The sequence below is a fragment of the Camelus dromedarius genome, chromosome 4 (genome assembly GCF_036321535.1).
Source record: "Camelus dromedarius isolate mCamDro1 chromosome 4, mCamDro1.pat, whole genome shotgun sequence".
Classification (NCBI taxonomy): domain Eukaryota; kingdom Metazoa; phylum Chordata; class Mammalia; order Artiodactyla; family Camelidae; genus Camelus; species Camelus dromedarius.
In genome coordinates this window covers 88,521,593-88,547,622 of record NC_087439.1, presented here as the reverse complement: position 1 = coordinate 88,547,622, position 26,030 = coordinate 88,521,593, and the positions used below count along the sequence as shown (strand labels likewise).

The 26,030-nt window shown below is 40.4% G+C and overlaps 1 protein-coding gene across 2 annotated transcripts; it reads left to right on the top strand.

Annotated features, from left to right (window-relative positions):
* Positions 1 to 4,576: 4,576 nt before the first annotated feature.
* SLC19A3 (solute carrier family 19 member 3) lies at positions 4,577 to 22,980 on the top strand. Of its 2 annotated transcripts, XM_031452318.2 has the most exons (8): positions 4,577 to 4,673; positions 5,300 to 5,350; positions 8,366 to 8,468; positions 13,638 to 13,789; positions 15,999 to 16,812; positions 19,323 to 19,515; positions 20,805 to 20,946; positions 21,727 to 22,980. In XM_031452318.2, the coding sequence occupies exons 4-8, from the start codon at positions 13,640 to 13,642 to the stop codon at positions 21,901 to 21,903; spliced, it is 1,476 nt and encodes a 491-aa protein (XP_031308178.1). In that variant the 5' UTR covers positions 4,577 to 4,673; positions 5,300 to 5,350; positions 8,366 to 8,468; positions 13,638 to 13,639; the 3' UTR covers positions 21,904 to 22,980. The 2 variants fall into 2 exon arrangements, with proteins under 2 accessions (XP_031308178.1, XP_010996311.1); XM_010998009.3 differs by lacking the exon at positions 8,366 to 8,468.
* The last annotated feature ends 3,050 nt before the right edge of the window (positions 22,981 to 26,030 follow it).

The following is a 26,030-nucleotide window of genomic DNA, read 5'->3' as shown; positions in this document are numbered from 1 at the left end:
GCTTTGATGTTCATTATTCCTGCTGGTGAGATACTTTTCAGGTGTGAAGACTTGTAGTCAAAGCAAAAAGAAATGAAATTAAAACAAGGTCCCAACACAGAGCCCAAAGGGACAAACCTCACCCAGCAGGGCAAGTGGGTCTGGGAGCAGCAGACAGGAACGGATTGGGGGAGGCCGGCCCTGCAGCTACTGCCTGGGGCGGAGACCAGGCCGCCTCCCCCAGGGTCAGCAGACTGTCAGCGTCCCCAAGTGCTGCAGCCACCGGAGCCACTGATGAATAACCGAGATGCTCTCCCCCTTTTCCCACTGGATTTCCTTGTATGATATGTCCTGCCATAAGTATCAAGAAGCAAGAATCACCAAAGCCTCAGAGTCAGAGAAACTCAGCCAAAGAGAAAACTCCCGGGAAGTTCGGGTGACAGGGAGACAGCTGGGAGAGGACAGAGGGATGGAGGGAAACCTTAGCATTGGAAGCAAGCAGACGCCCCCGTGGCGCCTGCGGACCGGCCCCCTAGTGGCAGTATTGCTTCCTGCAGCAGCACTTCTGCTGACAGCAGCCCTTCCCGCAGCCGCAGCCGCAGTCACAGGAGTGGCGGCGGCAGGTGCGGCGGTGGCAGCAGACCACGGGGTTGCTGCAGCAGACCACGGGGTTGCTGCAGCAGCCCCCACAGCAGCTGGAGCAGCAGCCCCCCCGGTAGCACCTGTACGTGGTGCAGCTGTCACAGCCGCCACAGCCACCACCGCAGCCACCACTGCAGCCACCGCAGCCCATAGTGTCAGTAGACAGGACTCAGGAGAGGGGAGGACGGAGACTCAGGAGGTGGGGGGGGGGTCTGATGCCACCTCCTGCTGGGGGGTCCCTTATATACTGACTCTGGGGACAGAGGAGAGCAGACACGTGACCACTTCCCTGTTGCTACTTCGCTCCATTGTCATGGAAGAATCTCATAATATATTAATTAGTTTCCCCTCTTTTTTTTTTTTTTTTTTTTTTTTGAATGTCAGCTAGATTTAGCAGATTTTTTCTAAGTCAAAAAACCTAAAAATTCCTGGAAGGGCCAGGTTTTGTCAACAGTCACAGGCACACAAGGAAATCTCACGTAGCACAACATGACATGCTTGGACTGACATCTGAACAACAGATAAATACAATCAGGAAGTTTTCCTGGGTACAGTCCAGAATCCCTCTTACCAAGGACAGGATAAATGAAAGGGTATCAGCCTCAAAATTCATTGCCAAGTGCAGAAGCAGCCCTGATCTTGTCACCAGAGCCTGTTTACTGACTTCCTACCACAGGTTGTAAAGCAGGTCACTGTGCTCCATCATTTAGTAAACTGCCCATTGTGTGATGACTTAGAAAATGCAAATAAATCTTTTCAATGGCTTACCTTTTTCTGGTAAAATCCTTATTGCATTTAAAATAAGAAAGCATTTCCTACCTAGAATGAAAAATGAATTTATGTGCTTGAAGGATTTTTATTAACTGATGTCTAAGAACAAAATCTTACAGGCAAAATCATATGGCCCACGCTGGCAGAGAGATGAAAAGAAACAAAACAAGAGCCAGACAATTAGAAATAAAAAGACAGATACCTCAGAAGAATAAAAGATCGTACATGAAGGAAATACAATCACAGTAGACTAGTTTGACTCGTCTGATGGTAAGTGATGTTAATATGGTAACAATTGTTAACATCAGGTATGTATTTTACTAAAAATAGTGATATAAATATATTGTGAGTGGCATACAAGAGTTAAATCCCCAACTATCTTCACAAAAACTAACATTGTCTATTAAGAAACAGCCATGAAAGAATTAAATAAGAAATAGGGGGGCACAGGGGAGCTCCTGGAAGAAGCAGTTGGCAAGATGGCAGTGCTGTCTCTGCAGAGTGGCCTAGAGGGTGAGGTGGGATAAGAGGGCCTCACGGAATTATTTTAACACCCAGTGAAAAATACACGTATGTGTATTTTGTTAATTAATATTCAAGAACTCTTTGCAACTGAGGGACATGACCCTATTGCACGTTTCGCATGGCTGGGTATCAGCGGCCCTACCACCCAGCCTCAGTTCCCGCTCTAAATCACAAACCAAATAACGGCCCAGAATGTTCCATTACAAAATCTCCCGGCACAGAATTTTGTCCATTGCAGGGGCTCCATGTATCTTTATTAAAACTAATAGACGAATAGTTTTCTTTCAAATAAGTCTCAGGATCAGTGTTTTGAAATAATAGATGGGGAAATGCTCAGAAGGATAAAACACACTGTAGCTGGGTTTCTCAGTCTTGGCACTACTGACATGTGGAGCCAGACGTTTCCTTGTTACGGGAGATGTCCTATGCACTGCAGAATTTTGAGCAGTATCCTTAGCCTCTACCCACTAGTTAGACTCATAGACATAGAAAAACAAACTTATGGTTACCAGGAGGGGAAGTAGGGTGGAGATAAATTGGGAGTTTGGGGTTTGCAGTTGCTAACTACTCTATATAGAATAGAAACACAACAAGGTCCTACTGTATAGCACAGGGAACCATATTCAATACCTTGTAATAACCTATAATAAAAAAGAATATGAAAAGGAATATATACATATAACTGAATCACTATGCTGTACACCAGAAACTAATGCAACTTGGTAAATGGACAGTATTTCAAGTTTTTTGTTAATTAAAAACAAACAAGCATTTGCCTTCAAGGAGTCGACATCTGAGAGGGAAACAGAGAATCGATTATAATACAGCTTTCTATTTCAGCTTTCTTTTTCCAGTCAACTTTTCTCCCTGATTGATCCTCTATCAGCAATTCAAATAGATTTTTGTGTACAGTATTACAATACTTTATTGAGTACCAGTTTAAAAGATGTTCAATTTATTTCCTGGATAAGCCAGCCAAGTGAGTAACTGACACTTTCCACAGGGCTTTTCATCCATCCTCCCAACAGCATTTGACAGAGCTGACCACTCGCTCCTCCCTAATACCACCCCCAGCCCCTACCCCTTTTCCTTTTCTCCTTCCTCTTCAGCCTCCTCTGCAGGTCTTTTCCCAACACTGGTGCCCAAGGCTCAGGCCTTTGTCCCTTTCTCCATCATTCTATATCCTCATCCGATCTCTACTCTGTCTTTTTTCTTTCCCATAGTACTCAGCACTTTCTAACACAGCATAAAATTCCTGAATTTATCATGGTCACCCTATATTGTCCCCTCTGCCTCACCCTACACCCAACTAGAATATACAAAGCAAAGATTCTCACTCTATTGTTTGCTGACATATCTCAAGCACCTAGAACAGCCACTGGCACATAGTATGTACTCAGTAAATAGCTTTGTAATAAACAGATGAGCTTTTTTAACTTTCTAATCATGGAAAATACCAAGCATACACAGAAGTGGAAAACAGCACAAGAAATTCCTAAGAACCATCACCCAAGCCAACTGTCAACACACAGTCCATCTCTGGTCATCTATGACACCAGGCTCCCACCACTCGGCCCCTCCCAGCACTGGATCCAACAGAACCCAATCCTCATGTCATCTCCTCAGTAAATATGTTTATGTTTCTATGAACGAATGGATTCCTCGTCATCTCTCTCTGACCTAGACTATAACTAGCAGATATCAGAGAAACACAGCAGTGGACTTCTCAAGGTCCAAATTGAGATGGTCTCTCAGGGAAAGCTGTAGAGGAAATCATGACAACTTCACCTTTAAGAAAATTTCAGTGTTCCCTAGCAGAACCCTACAATTTACTCATTGCCACTCCTGAGGTGGTTCTTGGTAATTTATAGGCAGACTCCCAGAAATCACAGGAGGGTGAGAAAAGAAAATCCGAACCAATAGAACAGTGACCGAAGACACTGGGGAGACTTTTAATCAATTTCATTTTCACTACTAGCCCTTAGAAACCAAGCAGTGTTTATCTTTGGAGGGGGTTTTCTATTTCCACCAGCAGATAAACAAACAAAAAAAAGTTTTGTAAAAAAAAAAATCCATTTTAACCAAACAGAACTTCATAACGCCTTAAAAAAAAAAAAACTCTGCTTAATAAGAAGTATTTATTAAATGAACTAAATATTTGTATTAGAAAATTCCCAAAGCACCAGAAAACCACCCTACCCTACCACTTTAAAAGACAAAAACAAAAACGTAGTGATTATAAACATTGTGTCTGGAGCCGGGAGACCGTGGCAAAATCCGGGCTCCTTTATTTACAGTTTTCTTTCCTTTGGCCTCACTTTATTTGCAGGATGGAGATGGTGGATGATCCTAAGTTTTTGGAATAAATGGATTTCTACGAAATGACATTTACAAACTGATGATCGAGCGACACTGCATTCAGTTCATCTTGCTTTTTTATTACGTTGATATTGGGCATCAGTATATTACCTCCCGTTGGTCCTTTCAGATACAGGGTTATTTGCCCACAAACCGCGGACTCCTGCCTCTAGTTGAAAGCTTCCCGCAGCCTGTAAAGGACCCTTGCAGAACTTTGGGGCGGGGCCTCCGGGCTGGGAGTCGGGCGGGCCCCGCCACCCGCCCCGCCCCCGCCCCGCCCCCACTCCTACCTTCAGAGCCCGACTCGCCCCGCGGCCGGACCGCTGAGGGTGCTGGTCCCGGAGGGGTTAACATCCCAGGTTGTGAGCGATATGGCGAGCAGAAACCCCCTCCTGTAGGTAAGAGTATCTCTGGGAGGTAAATTAATTGAAGAAACACCATCACCCCTCGCCCGCCGCGCTCCCCTCTCCCACAGTTTCCGGGGCATGAGCGGGGCGGGTACCTGCGCCGCCGCGGGCGGGTTCGGACTGGCCTGGATTACATCCCTGAGCCCCAGGCCGAGGGCCTTTGATCCGCAGTCCTGCCGCCACACTGCTGAGGCGCGCTCGAGTAGGTTTGTCTAGAATTCTTTCTTTCAACCATCTGGAAAAGCAGATTAAGTAAAACCAGGATTCTGAGGAAGGGTTAACATTCCCCATGGAAATCTTAGCGCGCAACCCCAAATCTCCATCCAAGAATGTCGAAAAGGTCCTGGTAAGGAAAAGAAAGGGGACTTTGAAGTTAGGAGATGCGGACTCTACTGAGACTACTTTAAAGGAGATTTTAAAATAACACATACCTTGCAATAATATTTCTGGAAAGGATACCTAATTCATCAGATAACGTGTATAACAATTACTCCTTCAGTCAGTGTTGCTGCTGTAAATATGCAAAAGGTTTGAATTTGTGGAGTGTTTAAAGTCCCAAAAGAGTGAAGGAAATAATGTTTTCTAAAAATACTCACATAAGTGTTTTGCTCCCCCAGAGTTCAGAACACATCGGTGTCTCCTTAGGCAAAAGGTGTGTTTTCGTTAAGGTATGTATTTTAAATAGACCGAAACATAACTTCCAAATACAGACATACTTTGCTTTATTGTGTTTTTGATAAATCAACAGTTTGTGGCAAGCCTGAGTTTTCCCGCAAGTCTACTGGCACCATTTTTCCAACAGCATTTGCTCATTTCTGTGTTTTCGTGTCACATTTTGGTAATTTTCACAATATTTCCAACTTTTTCAATGTAATTGTGTTTGTTGTGGTGCTGTGATTTTTTTTTTTTAATTGAAGGATAGTAGATTTACAATGTGTTAATTTCTGGTGTACAGCATCATGATTCAGTTATGCATATATATACATTCCTTTTCATATTCTTTTTCATTATAGGCCATTACAAGGTATTGAATATAGTTCCCTGTGCTGTATAGTAGGACCTTGTTGTTTATTCTGTATATAATACTTTGCAAATCCTGATCTCCCACTTTATCCCTCCCCACTCCCTTTCCCCCTGGTAACCATAAATTTCTTTTCTATGTCTGTGAGTCTATTTCTGCTTTGTAAATAAGTTGATTTGTGTCATTTTTTAAGATTCCACATATAATTGGCTATTGTAAATATTGCTGCTATGAACATTAGGGTACGTGTATCTTTTCAAATTAGAGTTTCCTTTGAATATATGCCCAAGGGTGGGATAACTAGATTATAGGGTAAGTTTATTTTCAGTTTTTTAAGGTATCTATCTCCATACTGTTTTCCACAGTGGCTGCACCAGACTACATTCTCAAGAACAGTGTAGGCGGGTTTCCTTTCTCCACACCCTCTCCAGCATTTACTGTTTGTTGATTTTCTACTGACGGCCATTCTGACTGATGTGAGGTGATACCTCATTGTAGTTTTGGTTTGCATTTCTCTGATAATTAGCGATACTGAGTATTTTTTCATGTGCCTATTGGCCATTTGTATGTCTTCATTAGAGAAATGTTTGTTTAGGTCTTCTGCCCATTTTGGGATTGGGTTGTTTGTTTTTCTTATTGATCTGTGATTTTTGATGTTACTCCCACCACTTGCTGAAGGCTCAGATGACAGGTAGCATTTTTTAGCAATAAAGTATTTTTAAATCGAGGTGTGTACATGGTTTTTTTAGACATAATGCTATTCACACTTACTAAACTACAGTATAGTGTAAACATAGCTTTTATATGCACGGGAATACCAAAACATTTGTGTGAGTTGCTTTATTGGCAGCACTCACTTTATTGGGGGTGGTCTGGAACCGAGCCCACAATAGCTCCGAGGTATGCTTGTTCTTTAACCATCTTAGTGGTAGCTGAAAAGGACAAAAATACTAGTTTCTTTTGATCATTATTGGTTATGGACCAACAATGGTTTCTTACGTTTGGGTAGTGGTAAATGCAACTGAAGCATGAACATTTTAAAAGATGAATTGCTTTGGCTTGCTGCCCCTTAACAGTTTAGGTGAAATGATCTGCTGTGTACCCTTCTGTGGTACTGGCTGTGAACTATGAGGGCCTAGCTGTGTTCATTCTGGTTGGATTTGCAATGTGTGCCTGCATGAGGAAGACAGGAAGGAAGCTGTATTGAGTGCATAATGTGCCAAGAACCAGATAGGGCCATTCCTGAGACAAGCTTGAGGGGTGAGTGTGATTATCTGCACTTTAAGAAGAGGGTTAGAGAGGTTAAGTCCCTGCCAACTGGGGTGGGGCCAGGAGAAACGTGGGCTTCAGACTCCAAAGTTATGCTTTTTCATGGGGCCACACTGGCCAGCGTGAACCCAAACATAGGGAAAAAATTTAAATAAACAAGCCTAAAGCTGGGTGGTTCTGCAGTGGCATGTCAAAATATTAAAGCTGATTCAGTAATTTAACAACTATTCACAAATCATTGAGATTCAAAGGAATAAATCGGAGGTTGCTTGGATAGGCTGCAAGCACAGTGCCTAGTTAACAAGTATTAAAAGATTATTTCCGAAAAGGGATAGTCGTAACTCTCCTACAAATATAAAAATGAAAACATGCTAAAATCTGATTAACTCGCTGATGAGGAAACTGAGAAGGCTGTTAGAATCAGATCAATGGAGAATCCAAAGAATTGGTTCATTCATAGATCAGGAATGTTGAAATGGAGGTAAAACTGGTTTTCCGTGGAGGATTGGGGAAGAAAGCTTATCTTCGTTGGCTAGAACTCATTTTCACGTCTACAGATGAGCATCATTTCACATTGCCTGTCCGTTACTACAGTTACAGAGTTGTAAAATAGCTCTCGAGCAATGCCTAGTTTTTTCTTGAAGGACACATTTTTTCCTCCACCTCTGCCTCCAGGCCTTTGATCAGCTAAGCACTGCATTTCAGTGGCTAGATGCGATGGGTCGACTTTCTGTCGAAGTTGTCCGCCAGTGTGATGGTTTTGAGAGGCATATTCCTCCAGCTGCATCTGAGACCAGACTGATTTAACCATAGACACATGGAGAATAAACAGTCTGGGAGGGGGTGATCAATTCATCAGCAAATATTTCATGCAAGTCAAGAGAGAAGGACGCCTTATGTGATAAAATGGAATCTGAAGCATGTATCTTAAAGACTGCTTGCACCCTTCCTCGCAATGGTTTAGCAGAACCATTCGGGTCTGCACATTGAATATCTAGACCTAATTCACCTTTTGAAGTTGTGTGGAGTGCTTCATTTCAGTGAAGATTCCGTGGTTTGGGTTTGGGTTTGGGTTTTGGTGGGGAAATACATACAGAATTACGAGTGGGTGACAGGTGACAGGGCTGCTTCATAATTTTCTGAAATTCTAAATCACTTAATACAAAATTCTGGAGGAACTAAATTAGATTATTTTAATAACACTCAGAAGGAAGTGTTTTTGATATTTTTACCTCCCTAATCATCTGTATTTTAGAAAGATCTAAATCTCGTTATCTATTTTTTGCTCAATGACATTCCAAAGAGGGTGGCTGCAGAAGTGGGTGGGTTCCAGTGTATGAAGCCAGCGGGAGGGGGTGAGGTTTGGTGCATATAAAGTCGTTGTTCCTGACAGATCAGTTCTGAACGAGGAGGACTCAGTCCCTGGTGAGAGGAAGGGGCTTTGTGACAGGCACTCACAGCAGCTGGCTGAGAAGGAGCAGAAGTTGGATCTGAAGGTAAGAACCTGGATTTAGTTGTAGAAGGAAGTGAGTTCGGGGCACAGAAGGAAACAGTAACTCTGATCGTGTCTGCATTATTTTGAAGAACGTTAGATGTGGCCATACTTACAAAGTTCGTTGGCCTGTCCTAGCTTTTTGATTTATGGGCACTGTTTTCATGCTAAATATTCTAGGACAGATCCCGTTTCAAAGATGCCTTTCTACTTGCAGATTAAAGTGAAACTTTGCCCCAGCACAGAATTTGGAAAAACCTTAATTGTTGCACCAGTAGGAAAAGTTCAGGGCTTGGGGAGTTCTACACAGTAAAATGCTTTGCTTTGTGGGCAAGGGGCAGGGGCAGGGGGCGGGGGAAGAGTAGGATGCATTTTTTTTAATTCAGGTATAATTTACATGCAATATAAAGTATAGATTTTAAGTTTAGTGTTTATAATTGTACACAGCCATGTAACTATGTCCCATCAAGATATAGGATATCTCGTCACCCCCAGAAAGTTCCCTCATTCCTCTTTACAAACAGTTCCCGCCCCCAACCCCCCACATCTCAGAGGTGACCAGTGTTCTGATTTCTGTCAGCCTCGGAATGGTACAGGATGTCCTTTTTGTGTCTGGATTTTTTTTTAGGCAGCATAACATTTGAGATTTATTTATTTGTATTGTTTCATGTATCAGTGATTTGTTCTTTTTCTCCCCAAATCATCTTAAATACAGTATAGTTTAATTACGTACAATGAAATGCACGAAAATATAAATGAACTTTGACAAATGTGTGTACGTTTGTAATCACTGCCACAATCAAGATACAGAGCATTTTCATCACTCCAGAAGGTTCCCTTGCTTTCCACTTCAGTCAGTCTCTCCCCTGTCCCCGAGTCCAGGCAACTACTGACCCAGTTTCTCTAACTGTAGATTGGTTTTGCTTGTTTTAGGACGATACATACATAGAGAGTCATACAGTTTTGAGTCTGGATGCTTTGGCACAGCGTGATGATTTTCATATTCACCCAAGTTTTTGCAGTAATTCATTCCTTTCAGTTGCTGATTAAATCAGTACTAGTTGCTTAAATATACAATATTGTTTATTCATTCACCTTTTACTAGACATCTCAGTTGCTTCCCATATTTTTCACTGTTATGAATACATGAACGTTATTATACAGATGCCGAAAGCTGTTCCAAAGAGTTGGTACCATTTCACATCCCCACAAGCAATGTGTATGAACCCAGTTGCTCTAAATCTTTGTGAGCATTTGATGTGCTAGTGTGTTTGTACTTGGGCATTCTAATGGTAGCCATGTGTTTTCTCTGGTTTTCCTTTCCAGTTTCTTTTTTATTCTTTTCTCTTTTAATTTTCTTTTTGGTTTAAGTATAGTCTGTTTACAATGTTGTGTTAATTTCTGGTGTACAGCATAGTGATTCAGTTATACATACTATATACATATTCCTTTTCAAATTCTTTTTCATTATAGGCTATAAAATACAAGATATTGAATCTAGTTGCCTGTACTATATAGTAGGACCTTGTTGTTTATCTGTTTTATATATAGTAGTCAGTTTGCAAATCTTGAACTCTCGATTTATCCCTCCACCCACCTCCTACCCCTCTGGTAACTGTCAGCCACCAGGCTATGGGGTGAACCACGTGCTTGGCAAGGAATCCCTGACTTGCTGGGGGGCGGAGGAGCAGCCAGACGTTAGCAGCTGAGAGACTCAGAGTCTCCCATCAGGCAGCGGGCAGGGACCGTGGCTGTGGCTCTGAAGGCTGGAGAATTGCCACCAGCTGAGACACCGTCTCCGAAAGGATCACCTGCTGCCCCTACACCAGGAAACTCCCACTTCTCTGCGCGGTCCTTCTGGGTTAAAGGACTGCTAATGTTTGTTTAGATGCCTTCTCTCATTTTCTCTGGCAGAAAAGCTAGCTTTGGGGCATGTGTTTGTTTCCAGGGGAAGGGGCTGGACAAAGGAGAGGGAGAAGGAAGCCCAGCATCCTAGGGCTCAAGGATGAGCCCCCCAGGTACTTCTCAGCTGTTTTCAGCTGAGGTCTCATGTTCTCCCGAAGCCTGAATCACAGTGGGGCCTGCAACATGGAGAGAGCAGAGGGAAGGAAAGTGAGGTGTGTTTGATCAGCGGCTCTGTGCCCAGCATGGCACCAAGTCCTCTCCAGGTGTCAGAGCACCCCAAGCCCACAAAAGCCCCACACACGCGGGTAGCACAGTTATCCTGTTTTACAAATGAACAGCTGAATGCGGGGCACTTGTAGAGTTGGAAACCTCCCTGGCCTTTGCCTGAAGCTATAGGAAGTGCACTCAGGAGACCGAGACAGAGCTTTCCTGCTTCTCAGAGGTGAGGTTTGACTTCCATCCTCTTCCTCCTACGAGGCTTTCTGTGTGTCGGGCACTCTTCCAGGCACAGGGGTAGCGCAGTGAGCCAGACAGACCAAAGAGCCTGCCCTCCTGCTCACCCTCGAGCCGGGCATATTCTGTCCTTTCCTGCTCGCCCTTCCCACCTACTCCAGGGGCAGCACTTGTACAGCAGTTAGACAGTTGCTGAAGACAGAGGTAGCCCAGGGGACTCTAGCAGCCCAGCCACCGCAGGCATCGCCCTAGGTCTCTGAGATGCACAGACAAGCTCGGAGTTAGCGCACTATCCATGGTCAGCACAGACGGAGAGAATGTTCCAGATGGAGAATCAGCAGATGCTACCCTACTAAGACCACCCTTTGAAAGATGACCAAGCTTTAGTAACTGCCTACCCAGGATAGCCTCTTCTACAAGAACGTTACTCACAGAGAAAGAAGGTTCCAGCAAACCCAGGTAGCAACTCAGGAAGAAGATAAACCTCATGCCCTCTAGGCTGAGGGAGGGGCTGGAGGACCATCAGCTCCAATCTGCTCGTGGCAGAACGTTCGTGTCATCAGTCTTGTGCTGTCATCCAGTTCCCTACCCTCCTTCCCATTGTCTCTGTGCAGCGTCACAAGGGTTTTGTTGACCTAAACAGAAACAGAACTTACTTTATTTAACTTAAGAGCAGAAATACGCAGCTGTCTGGGGCCACCTTGTGAAAGGATAGGGTGGGTGCCAGACCAGTGGTGCGACCTAGTAGCCCCACCACCACCACCTCCCCATCTCCTAGCAAAATTCCCACCCCATCCGGGTGACTTGCTCTCCTGGGGTGAGCAACTTCTTCCCTCTCTGTGGCCCTCTTTCAAACTGCAATTGCCCCTGGAAGCTCTGTGTCTTAAGCCCTGACCTTCAGTGTGAATGTGCTTATAAAATCACTTTCTTCCCTCACTGTGGGGAGAGGTTGTCATTAAGTTAATAAGAGCCACCGAGGAAGAAGGGCCACCAGAATGAGGCTGAGTGGAGCAGGTGAGAGGACCCTGATGGGCATCAGGGAGACCTGGATTCAAATCTTGACCACGTGGTTTAAACCCAGCTGTTGGGCATCTTTGATTTCCCATATACTCACCTGGGAATTCGGGGAAGTAATGCACATAATATATCATATGTACATATATTACAGTAATTGTGAGGATTTAATTAGGTTACGTGCAGAAAAGCATCGTACCCACAGCAGGTTAGTTTCTTTCCTATAAATGATCTCAGAGAACTTAACCACATCCAACACCACCAAAAATGTGTCTGCTTTGCAAAGTAAAGCTTGATCCAAAATAAGAAGGAATGAGAGTGAATTTTCCTTTTGCACCTTGTAAACCACATGAAAAAGCAAGATGTTTCCAGATGTGGCCACCATAAAGTAAACTGTTGTTCTCATTTTTCTGTGCAGTGACAAATGCGATCCTCCACTGAACTTTTGATCTGAAATTTAAATTTCAAGCAATTTCATTTCTGGGTGAGGAAAAAGGTATAAACTGTGTATTAACTATTAATTAGCAACCTGCCCCATCGAGTGGTACAAAACTACAGACTTAGAGGAGAAATGGGCCCCATCATGAAGAAAAGTGGAATGACAGTCTAAGGAGTGATGCCTTCCATTCCCAGGAGAGAGTTGGCACCAGTATGGAAAAGGGGGGAAATATGTAAAAGGGGGCAGGTCAGATCTTTATCCAGCTTAATTTTTTTAACTGAAGAATTATGAATTCTCAGGTGAGAGACACCCAACGAAAATGTCTATTATATGTCAAGCACAACACTAAGCAAGGCATAGTCTAATGGAGGGATGAATGTGTAAATGAACACATGCCATTCAGTGTGTTAATATTTCTGAGTCCTAGGTTTCAGTGCAAAATACAGGGGGCAGATAATAGAAGCTGTGAGCAACTCAGTCTGTGTTCTCTTGAGTTTGACCTAGAAGGTCATGTACAGGCCTACCTTGTTCTATTGCACTTTGCTTTCGTGCACTTTGCAAATACAGAGTTCTTTACAAATTGAAAGTCTGTGGCAACCCTGCCTTGAGCAAGACTGTCAGCACCACTTTCCCAACAGCATTTGCTCACTTCATGTCTCCGTGTCACATTTTGGTAATTCTCACAATACTTCAAACTTTTTCATTTTTTACTGTGTTTGTCATAGTGATCTGTGCTTAGTGATCTTTGATATTAATTGCAAAAAGATTACAGCTCGCAGAAGACTCAAATGATGGGTAGCATTTTTTTTGCAGTAAAGTATCTTTTAATTAAGGTATGTATATTGCTTTGTTAGACATGATGCCATTGCACACTTAATAGACGACAGTACAGTGTAAACATAATTTTTATATGCACTGGGAAACTAAATAATTTGTGTGACTTGCTATATTGTGATAGTTGCTTTGTTGCAGTTGTCTGAAACCAAATCTGCAAGTACCTCTGAGATCTGCCTGTACACGAATAATTCACTATCCAATGTTTTGCTTACTTTCAAGCATTCATTGGCCCATCATTTACCATTTAGTAGTAGCACTCATTACCATGTTTATGATGGAGAACTCTAAAGAAGTGGGACTGTCCCCCCAGCAATAATGAATAAGAAGTTTGTTGACAAAGGAGGATTGACTGGTTCCCCTAGGGAATATTTGAGAGAGTTACCCATCCCTTACTTTTTCATGTCAGCTGCAGATGGATGAAACTTTATCCTTCCATAAAACATTTAGAAATCAACTTCTCATGACATCCAAGATGCCAACAAGAATAAACATCAGTTAATTTTGGTTTTGTTTCCATTTGACCAGCCATGAGTTGTTTCCAAGCTTCACCGAGACATTCCTGGATTTATCCCACTGTGATCCTCTGCCTGTTTGGATTTTTCTCCACAATGAGACCCTCAGAACCCTTCCTTATGCCGTATTTATCTGGACCAGATAAAAACCTGACCAGTGCAGAGGTAAGTTAATATACATACATATCTTAACGTGGTTTAATCTTAACAGGACTTGAACAAGGACATAGAGTCAGGGCTTCATTCAGCTGGAAGTAAGATTAACACACTGACTTCAACGAACGCTCTGTTTTCATGATATTTGTTATTTTATAGAACCGTTCAAGCTAGTCTTTCTTCCTCACACTTGCAGAAATGGGAAACCAAAACCCATTACCTGTGTAATAAATATTTTCACTTTTGTCGAGTCCTAACATTAGTCTTGATGCATGGGGACATTTTAAGTCTTCATTGATTCTGTTATACTAATCCTAAAATAAAATCATTGCTGGGCACAGGATCTAGTCCTAATAAACTTTCAGGCTGCTGAAATATAAGTAGACTCTGTTAAAGAATTATAGTGTTTCTTTAGGACACTTGGTTTTGAAAAACTCTTCCTTAGCAGGTGAGACATTAACAGCTTTATCTCCCAGCTTTATCTTCCCCAGAAGTCTCAATTCTCTTACTTAAAAGATCCACCTCTTTTTTTTTTATGACAAGTGCAACAGGAATACGGACTGACCCAGCAGGAAAATTACCCTGGTTCGGTTTCATAATCTCCAGTCATAGTTAAGAAGACACTACCGTGTGTGGCTTCACCTGGAAGGCTCAGGGATGCTGGTTTATTGGGTGATGAGGTGGTGAGGACAGGAGGGAAAACTTACTCTGCTGAAGTGTGAAATCACTTCAGGGCGACTCTATCTCAAAGTTCCCCAGATGGCAGCATATCGTTATTAAGACAAAGCAAATGACAGATGGGGGTCCAGAATCAGCCAGTGAACCCAGAGGGTCCGGATAATGCAGCCACTGTGGATCAGTTAGGTACCCATCCTCAGAGGTGCAGCTCAGTCACACTCGCCTGTCAAGCCACTGAACTTTCCCTTGTCATTGACACTTGGACCCACTGAGGATGCCAGAAAAAGCAGTGGAGGCACAGAACAAGGTGTAGTGCAACTGACCCATCATGCCCCAAAGATCAGCAACTTCCTCAGTCCTTTCTTTCTAAGAATGAACATTGAGGTCCCGTGCATTTCTGACTAAAGCCATGAGATGACCCATATTCAGCTGAGGCCAGAATTGAGTAAGCGGAGACTAATCAGTAGAATTGGAGAGGAAGTGGGTTGGGAGCCCAGCAAACTCGGCCAGGAAGGAGATGAAATGCATTGCTGGTTCCCACAGCGTAACTCTGCAAGACGATTCACTCTCTGCTGTCTTCATGTGTGTGTTCATCCAGACTTTGGGAGAGCTGAGATTTTTGACATAATGATGAATCACATCACAATAAAAGGTGTTGGATTCTTCTAACATGGTAGCTGCTTTATCTAATGTTGTTAATCTTCAAACAAGAAGAGAATAATAATTTTTAATAGCCTGAAAAACCCAGATGTGTCTGTTGAATAATAATTTTTAACTAATTTACAGGCAGACCTCAGAGATATTGCAAGTTTGGCTCCAGACGGCTGCAATAAAGCGAGTCACATGAATTTTTTGGTTTCCCAGTGCATAAAAAAGTTATGTTTACACTAGATTATAATCTATTAAGTGTTTAATAGCCTTATGACTAAAAAAGTATATACCTTAATTTTTTAAATATCACTAAAAAATTGCCAGAACAATTACAGTAGTAACATTAAAGATCACCAATCACAGATCACCATAACAAATATAATAACAATGGGAAAATTTGAAATATTGCAAGAATTACCAAAAGTGATACAGAGACATGAAGTAAGCAAATGCTGTTAGAAAAATGGCAGCAGTCTTGCTCAACACAGGTTGCCACAAACGTGTAAACAAACACGGTATCTGCAAGGTGCAATGAAGCAAAATGCAATAAAACGAGATATGCCTGGACTCTGGAGTACACACTGTAATAAACTTAATATAGTTCAGATTACACATTAAGCCAAGATATTCTTCAACTGAGAGGCATGTATGTTTATAAATTGGGGTTTTTTGGGGTGATGGGGGAAGGTGCTCTCCTTTCCTAGCAGTTTCCTTGAAAATCAGTTTTCTGTTGTGCCTCTTCATAAGATGAAGGATACCACATCTGACTGGATGCAGAATTTGATGTTGGGTAAGCCGCATGTACCTTAGTAACACGCGTATCTGAGAAAGGAAACCCTTCTCACTTCCTGGTGCCTCACAGTCCACGACCCACTTTTCAACTTTGCAGCTCACAAAGGAGGTCTTCCCCGTGTGGACGTATTCCTACCTGGTGCTGCTGCTCCCGGTGTTCATCCTCACCGATTACATCCGCTACAAGCCGGTCATCATCCTGCAAGGCCTTAGCTTCATCACGACCTGGCTGCTGCTCTTGTTTGGCCAAGGAGTGAGGACCATGCAGGTTGTAGAGTTCTTCTACGGGATGGTCACTGCCACCGAGGTGGCCTACTACGCCTACATCTACAGCGTGGTCAGCCCGGAGCACTACCAGAAAGCGAGCGGCTGCTGCCGGAGCGCCACGCTGGTGGCCTACACGGTGGCCTCCGTGCTGGCCCAGCTCTTGGTGTCCCTGGCCAGCCTGTCATACTTCTACCTCAATGTCATATCCTTGGCCTCTGTCTCCATGGCCTTCCTTTTCTCACTTTTCCTACCAATGCCTCAGAAGAGCATGTTTTTTCACGCCAAACCCAGCAAGGAAGCCCCTCCAAAGCCACCAGGAGGGGATGTTGTCTCAGAGGAACCTCAGAAGGATCTCAAACCAGTCTGCCAAGAACTGTACACCATTTCAGGCAACCCCGGTATTGGCCAGCAGAGCAGCCCAAAGCCAGAAAATGTCGTTTTGAGAGTTTTTGTGCAGTGGTTACGAGATTTGAAGGAGTGTTACTCCTCAAAGCGTCTTTTCTACTGGTCCCTGTGGTGGGCTTTTTCCACAGCAGGTTTTAACCAGGTTTTGAACTATATTCAAGTCCTTTGGGATTACAAGGCACCGTCCCAGAGCTCTACGATATATAATGGGGCTGTAGAAGCTGTTGCAACCTTTGGCGGTAAGTAAACTTTGATTTATCTTCCTTTGATGGGCTACCCCACCCCCATTAAGTTCATTTCTCCAGTTGCTAAATGTCTCCAGGGTGATAAATTAGCCCTGTTCAGAAGGCATATTAATCTTTTTCAGGATTAGAAGGCACTGGGAAAAATAAAAAGAGGAACATGACATTTCTATTTAATGTTATAGTTAGTAAGTCAAGAGCTCAGGATTAGCACCAAATGATTCAATTCAAGCCAGATTCCTGAGATTCCATTTCATCATCAGGAAAACTGTGAATAATGGCCCCTGTTCTTTCAGGATTGTTTTTAATATCAAAAGGAAAATAAGCATCTCATTTGTAAATAAGGAGTTTTCATTCTTTTAGAAAATGAATTGAGCTATGAAGACTTCCAAATGATCACTAGAAGAATTTTTGTTAATAAAGGATTTCAGTTAGCTAGTGCCCATCTTTAAGCAGTTCTAGGCTACACACCACAGATTTCTAAAAGTAGCTTTCTTATGAGATTTAAATCAGAAGTGGAAGTAATGTGGCAGTCAGGATTATAATATCAGAGGGAAATCTGCCTTTGAAGTTCACTCTACAATAAATATTTGTATCCTGGTAAATGGAAATTTAAATACAACTAAGACTTTGAAGATATTTTCTAGGAAGCAGGAGATGTCCACACCCTCTTTTACAAAAATTTTCAGAAAACTCAGGTGGCATCCATTTTATTATTGTCTCTCCTTTAGGAGACTTTAATTCCTAGAAACCAAGACTGTGCTGAAATTGGATCACTGAAATTATTTCTCCTACATTCCAAATGCTGGGAAGAAAAGTAACTATTTTTTTTGCAGTAATGGTTTCTGCCTAGAATACGTGTGGAAAAGTTAATTAACCAAGTCTCAGTAATTTGAAACATAAATGCCTCTCACTTTGTTAAAAGAACTAAAATTACTAACCCTAATTACTATCAATTATTCAGTCTCTTAAATTCTTTAAGTTGTTTCCCCAAAACTTCAAGTAAATTAAGCAAGATCTTGAAGACTAACATTAAGATGGAATTAGAAATAAGATTAAGATTAAGAAAGATTACCAATAAAGACTAAAAGTTACTACCCAGTGCACCTCTGTTACTTGTCACTGAGAAAAACAATAAAGAAAGGTAAATGTGGACAGGCCAGGTGTCCTGCCAGAACAGTTGTTTCATCCTTATCCATCCCTGTGCTAAACACCTTGCAGTGACTGAGTTTATGTTCCATTTCTGACCACTCTGTCATGGTTAGGAACCCTCTGCATAGAAGAGTGTTTGGCACATAGTTGATGCTAATTAAAAGTGTACCAGATGACTGGATAAAGAAGATGTAGGATACACACACATACACACACACATATACACATGATGGAATACTACTCAGCCATAAAAAATAATAAAATAAGGCCATTTGCAGCAACATGGATGGACCAGATTGTCACTCTAAGTGAAGTAAGCCAGAAAGACAAAGAAAAATACCATATGATATCACTTATATGTGGAATCTAAAAAAAAAAAAAAAAAAAAGACGAATTTATTTACAAAACAGAAACAGAGTCACAAACATAGAAAACAAACTTATGATTACAAGAGGGGAGAAGGGGTGGGAAGGGATAAATTGGGAGTTTGAGATTTGCGGATACTAACGACTATATATAAAATAGATAAACGAGTTTATACTGTATAGCACAAGGAACTGTACTCAATATCTTGTAGTAACCTATAATAAAAAATAATATGAAAAGGAATATATATATATGTATATATATATATATATGTATATATATATATGACTGAACTATTATGCTGTACACCAGAAATTGACACATTATAAACTGACTATACCTTAATTAAAAAAATAAAATAAAAAATAAAAATTATGGCTGCAGTCCCATAAAAAAAAATAAACAAAAAAACAAAAAACAAAGCTAGATTTAAATAAGGAAAGACTTTATCCAAAAAGATTATTACTCTAGGGACAATGCTCTGATCCCAGAAAACTGCAAGTGTCTCAAAATCAAATAGAAAAAGGCTTTTCTTTGTATAAAATAGATGAACAAGGAACTACTGTACAGCACAGGGAACCATATTCAATTTCTTGTAATAACATATAATGGAAGAGAATCTGAAAAGAAAATATACATATGTATGTATATTTACAACTGAATCACTTTGCTGTATGCCTGAGACCAACATTGTAAATCAACCACATTTCAATAAAAAATTTAAAAAACAAACAAACAAAAAAAACAAACAAACAAAAAGTGTGCCAACTGAATGAAAGAACAGAAGGTAAAGAGAGAAGCCAAAGGAAAACATGAGTGAGAAAAGGATAGAAACCCCCATTTAGGTGGATCACGCTATTTTCACGAATTGGGAAAGCAATATATTCATCTTTCAGAATTGCCTGAGACCTGAGTTCTTAGGAGAGCACGTTGCTGCTTCCCATGGGCAACGTCAATATGTTACCTCTTCCTTAATGTTCCTTCTTCAGGGGCCGTGGCTGCCTTTGCTGTGGGTTATGTGAAAGTCAACTGGGACCTTCTGGGAGAGTTGGCTCTGGCCGTCTTCTCAGTTGTCAATGCAGGTGCCCTGTTTCTCATGCATTACACGACCAACATATGGGTGTGCTATGCTGGCTATTTGATTTTCAAGACGAGCTATATGCTTCTTATCACCATAGCAGTGTGAGTAGTACCAACCACTTCTTTCCACTCCTAAAACTACACCGTACTCTCTTTTCTGTATTCCTATAGTTCCTTTGAGAACTTTGGAAGGATTTTACTCAATTGCTTTATTAAATATTGACTACTTCATATTAAATTAGTTACAATTAAGCTGTCTTTTCATTTAACTGTCCTCTGAATATTGCTAATATTAGTCATCAGGGAAAACAATTTCTGTAGGTTCAGAAAGCAAAGGCAATCATACATTGTCAGGTTGTGATTTTTATTTCAAGCAGTGTGCCAATTTGCACAGTGTGGTACAATTTGATTTTGCATGATTAAGTTTAGATTTCATCTCTGATTTCACTTGGCTGCTTGAGTTAATTCCAAGCACATACTGTTGTATGAAACAAAATATTTGCAGCGGGTTGTTAAAAACCGGATACTTAAAATAGTAGATGCAAAGATTACAAGAAACTATAAAATCCCAGAGATCATTTTCCTTAATAATTAAAAACATTTGGTTCCATATATAAGAACAGAGAAAGTTCAGTATAGGTAATGTGCTTTTGTAACCAAAAGAGATAAGAAACATTTGAATTTCAGATCATTTGAAAGTAGAGCCAAAGCTTTATCAAGTTTTGGGTTTTAATTTCTGAAAAAATATGCTTGATAAGTAATTGACAAAACACAGAAGTATAAAGATCCTGAGAAAAGATCATGAAACAAAGGAAGGATGAAACTGTGACAAGTTCATTTTTCTCACTGAAAGGTATCAGTTTAATATATCAAACTCATGTATCTTGAGTGTTTTTTTTTTCTTTTGTTAAGTTCGGATGACATTATTTCTTTTCATCTTAAGAATCTTCCGAACCCAAAGCCTTTTACGTGCATTCCAGGGAAGAACTGTCAAAAACATATATTTGCGTCTTTCATAAGTGTTTTGTAATAAGATTTCAAAATCTATATAATTATAAAAGATAAATTAATTATAGATTCACTCAGTTGTACAACCAGTCTTGGTCTGGATCTTCCAAAGAATAATCCACCTACTAAACTTTGAAATTGTCATTAAAATGGATAATAAAAAAAATAACTCTCTAAAAAACTCCTTAGGTTGGATGTTGCTGGCATTTCCATGAAAATTCACTATTGAAACAGTATCTAAAATCAAATAGCATCCCATATTCAACAAGACACTGCTTTCTCTTCAGTTTCTGTCTTTTAAAGATAAGATATCCCATGTATCTTCTTCTTAAAAACAACAACAACAACAACAACAACAAACCTTGTTCTATGTTTCATGACAGATTTCAGATCGCAGTTAACCTGAGTGTGGAACGCTATGCCCTGGTGTTTGGAATCAACACCTTCATTGCCCTGGTGATTCAGACCATTGTAACTGTGATAGTAGTAGATCAGGGAGGACTGGGGCTGCCGATCAGCATTCAGGTGAGCTGCAATACTTCTGTTCTCTTCATATAGTTGGACGAAGGCAGAATAATGAGGTCATCTCAAGGGTTTTTTCAACCTTACCACTGCCAGTACTTAATTTCTTTGAATTCTTTGGCTAGGCAAAATTTAAAAGAAGCCATTCCTTTAACTAACATACTGTAAAACCAAGTAGGTTTTGAGCAACAACAACTATAGGTTAACGTTTAGTGTTGGCCCCTAAAGCCTCATCAGGTAACTCTCTCGCCATTGTGTCCCCTTTATGTCTCCTCCTCCTCCCATCATCCAGTACCAAGGTTTACTACGATGCAACTGGAAGGGGTAAAGGGCTGCAGAGTTTAGTTCCCTTTTCCCTACACCATTGAGAGACTTAAAATTGGCCCAATTTCACATTTTACATATGGATCTGAAAAAAAGCGGGGATAAGACAGGCAAGCAGTGACCTCAATGTCTAAAATTCGTTGCACAATTCTCCAAACACAGACACATAGATCAATGGGATTTAGTGTTTTTTTCCCTCTTGGTGATGTTTGCTAGACTTTGAATCCAAGCAACCCTGACCCCAGCGCCCACACTCTTAGTTACTGCGTTGCTTACACTTTCCTACCTGGTTCTTCTAAGATGGGGGAAGAAAGTACTGTGCAAATCCAAATGATCCATATTAAGATCCTGGGTCGCGGGTATTCCATAGGTCAAACAAATCAAAAGCATAACTATGTATTATCAATGACATAGATGGTCACATTGCATGTGTGTCTAATGAATTCTGTTTTTCTCTAGTTTTTAGTTTACGGGAGTTATTTTGCTGTCATTGCTGGCATTTTCCTAATGAGAAGCACGTCCATTATCTACTCAGCTGAATGCCAAAAGAAAGTGCTGAGGTCTGCTACAAGTCAGACTCCAGATGGACCACATCCAGAAGAGCCAAGGAATGTCATCATGGGAACAAAGCTCTAACCCGTGTCAACCTCTACAGCCTCTGAGCAAGGACTGCTGGTCAACCACTACAGCCTCTGAGCAAGGACTGCTCTGAGCAAAGTCCCTGAATCCCATTAATTGACACATTTCACAAGTCTGGATTCCAAGGAACCTTTCCAAAAGCACCACACAAGCTCAGCTTTAGACCAGATATCTGTGTGCCCAGCTAAATGGGATGCAGTCATCAGGGCCCATCATCTCAGTTAAATAATCCATGTTGAGGAACCCCAGTGAATAGCAGTGGCTGGAAAATTCTGGTTCTGATTGCTTTCAAGGACATGCAAAGGCCTTGGAACCAAACCATGAGAAAACTCTAGCCATCCTAGAGTTGATGTTCCTCATTTGTGAGCAGAAATACTAACTGACGTGACCCTGTTGGCTTGGCTTAGATATTTGTTTCATTTTACCAAGACAGGCAACACAATGGACATTTTTAGTCACATGAGCCATTGCCCTTCTTCTTCTGTTAAGTGTATTTCTTTGAAACTTACAGTTCTCTGAGAGAGTTATAAAGCTCTGTCCCACTTTTATGGACTTCTTTTCTCTCCTGACAACATAGTATTATTCACAAGCTATTATTTGATAATATCACCATTTAATTTTTTCATGATTACTTTTACTTTGTGCTCTGCTGAGCTTTGTTGTTGCAATTCTACCTCAGAAATAGCTCCAGACATTCCTGTGTGGCCACAGAATGACATTCACGTCAATTCCCAGTGGCTCCAGCAGAGGCAATGAACTTTCTCTTGTCATGACCCCAGATGTTTTAGTGTCATGTCAGTGTGATGTCTGTCTAAAATGAAAAACTTAAGTGGAAGTTTTTCAAGGGTTTCTAGAAGTATTTGTAAATAAGAAAATACTGATGGAGGGAACACCTAATTTTTAAATGGCAGAGATAGTGTTAAGTAAATTGATGTGTGCAAAAAATATTAAAGAGCCTTTCTAATTTTTTGATGAATTGTGCTAAAAGTTGTCTGAGTTTGTCTGTCCTTTGAAATGTCAATAGAAGTCTCATTGAGCCGTCTGCCACTGGGAATAAAGAAAGCTGATTCATGATTTGTGTTTCAGATAGATTTTCCTCCAAATCTCAAAATTCAGTCACTGGACTGAAAATAAAATTCAGTCCGAAAGCCAACACATTTACTTAGTGGAGAAAACTAATAACTAATTACATCAAAAGCAAGGAAAAAATGACCACTATTATCCTTCTTACTTATTGTACTGAAGGCATTAGCCAACACAATTAGACAAGAAAAAAAATAAAAAGTCAAAAATTGGAAAGGTGGCTACAAGTATGCACCCAAGAGAGTCAATTAAAAAATGGGATAATTGCATAGAAAGTAAGTATATGGAAACCAAAAGCTTACATGATACAACAACCATTTGGAAGATATATGGGAGTAAAAGACCACATTTATAGTAGAATAAAAATAAAATACCTACAATTACATTTCATCTATTTAAAAATTTAATAAATATGTAACACATAAATGAATATGCCTAAAAACACTTTTGGAGATTATGAAATAACACCTAAACATATGGAAAAGCCTACCTTGTTCTTGCTTAGGAATAAAAATATATATAAAGACAATCTTCCTAAATAAATGTGTATGTTAAACCCTATCCCGAGGGGGAAAAACATTTTTAATTAGCAAAGGTGATTTTTAAATTTATTTGGAGAAGTTAACACAGCATTGTAAAACAACTCTACTTCAATAAAAAAAATAATAAATTCATTTGAAAAATTAAGAAAGAACCAAGAAATGCTTTTTATAGTGGAAAAAAATGAGATTAAATTATTTACAGAGAATTCAACCCTACTCTAAATTCTTACTATAATAGCATTATCAGCATGAAGAGACAGTCCAATGTAAGAAGTTCTGAATTAATCCCTAATTCATATGGGATTTCAGACTATGATAAAGAGAGCATTTCATACAAGAAGAAAAAGATGGAATATTTAAGAAGTTTGGAATAATTTTTTTCCCAAAGGAAAAACTGAGTTGGACCCAAGAGTGCTAGAATAATGATCAATATGTAATGATTATGTATCAATATGCAGATATAAAAAAATGAAACTGCAGAAGAACCAGAAGAAAACATGTAGGAATTGTTTCATAACTTCAAACCTTTCTAAAGTAGCAGAAAACCTAGATGTCATAGGAAGGGAAATTGACAGCATAAACCTAGACTCATGCATGGAAAAAACAGTATAAGCAAAGCGCAAAGACAAGTGATGATCTGGAAGAAACATTGCAGCTCATCAAAGCTACTTTCCCTAATTTATGTAGAACCAATCCTGATAAGATTGATAAGAAAAAAAGGTCAAAAGGATGTGAACAGGGAATTCAGAGAAAGGGAACTACAACAGCTCAGACATGTAACAGATGTTTAAATTATCTCATTAGAGATGTGTATTAAAACTACAATCAATGAAGCACCATGTTTCACCTATGAGAGTAGAAAACAGTCTAAATGTGTGACAACAGAGTTTGTTTTCTGGGAGTGGGTCAACAGGCAGTCTCAAAGGTTGTTGGCAGAAATGTACATTAGGTTTCATTGCTACAAAGAAAAATTCGGCATGTATATCTTTCCACCTATAGATTTCTCTGATTAGAATAAACACCACTGATGCCTGGTAACTGACTTGTATGAAAGGATTTTCATTACAGAAAAGTTTCTAAGCAGAAGAAAAATGGAAACTACTTAAATTTATTAAATGACAGGGAAAATGGATTATGGGACACCACTATATTTCACTTGTAATAATATTAACTAGATAAAAAAAGAGGAAAATCTTTGCATAGCAATAAAGGGCTCTAAAATATATTATTATTTAGTAAATAATAAAAAATTATTATGAAGTGGGAAAAAGTCAAGTGCAAAAATAATAATGAATGCAGTAACTCACCATTTGTGTTTAAGTAAGGAAGAAAGTATCTATATTGGTTTATGCACACATACAGCTTTTCTGGAAGAACCAAAATAAATAAATAAGTAACAGTGGGATTACGTGCTGTGGGTAATGGGAAATGGGAAGGAGGTGTCTTCTGTTCATGACTTTTTATGTTTACCCCATACAAATTGCCCATCCCCAAGTTAAAATACTAATTTTTTTAGTGCTTCACCTCTTGGGAAATAAATTAGCATGGAAGAATAAAGAGCCAGAGATTTTTTTATTTTTTGTACGTAACCATACTGATGTTTTTACATTTTTTTGGCAATATGCGTTCATAAGTAAATGTGCACTTATAATTAAAAAAACAAACACAGAAGGAAAAATATCAAGTATTTTTAAATAAAAAAATTTGTATTTGGTATCTCATGAAAGAGAAAGATTATTTTTTAAAATTAAAATCTAGGTTTGCTTTGCAAGATTTGTGGTTGGTAAGAAAACCTCATGGAGAAATATCTTAAATGCTTTTTTTTCAGAGTGAATTACATTTTATTTTATTTTTTTTCCAGAGCCACTGAGGATTGAGTCCAGGACCTCGTGCATGCCAAGCACGTGCTCTACCACTGAGCTGTACCCCCCACCCCTTTAAATGTTTTGTTTTGTACATAGAATGACTCGGAAACCACAACAGAAACAGAATTCATAGATAAATAACAGAAATAAGGGGATAGAGATGGCAGGCGAATAACCATTTATGAGAAGAGAAAAAAGAAAAGGTGATGGGTCTCGCTTGTTTGGCCCTGGCCCTTTGCCTCCATTTAGGCCTTGACTTAGGTGAGACATTGAGACCTGGTTCGAGGAAGTTGTCACTGAAGAGGCACGCAATGCATTTTGACAGGTGAACAGGGTCACAGGGCCTTTAAGGAAAAGGCGCACAAGGCAGCGGGTGTTGAGACACCCGAGGGAATCCCTGATCTGGTGAGATGGGAGATGGGCAGGTGGCTGGGAGGCCTGGGCCCCGCAGGCCCTGGGCGGGCATTGCGGTCACTGCACGTCTGTCATTCAACTTAATTCGAGAAGACAGAAATCTCTTGCTACCATAGCAGAATACAAGCAGAATCCCTGAGGGGTTGTTCTCTATATTTTATTTTAATTTAGGACATTTAGGTAGTAGCTATGTGGTGACTGGAAACAACAGTAATAGTCC

Bases quoted from the DNA above. Each gene is read 5' to 3' on its own strand.
- SLC19A3 (XM_010998009.3), top strand. From the start codon at position 13,640: ATGAGTTGTTTCCAAGCTTCACCGAGACATTCCTGGATTTATCCCACT. The intron at 16,813-19,322 runs GTAAGTAAACTT...TTCCTTCTTCAG, and splicing joins AGCTGTTGCAACCTTTGGCG to GGGCCGTGGCTGCCTTTGCT. The intron at 19,516-20,804 runs GTGAGTAGTACC...GTTTCATGACAG, and splicing joins CTTCTTATCACCATAGCAGT to ATTTCAGATCGCAGTTAACC.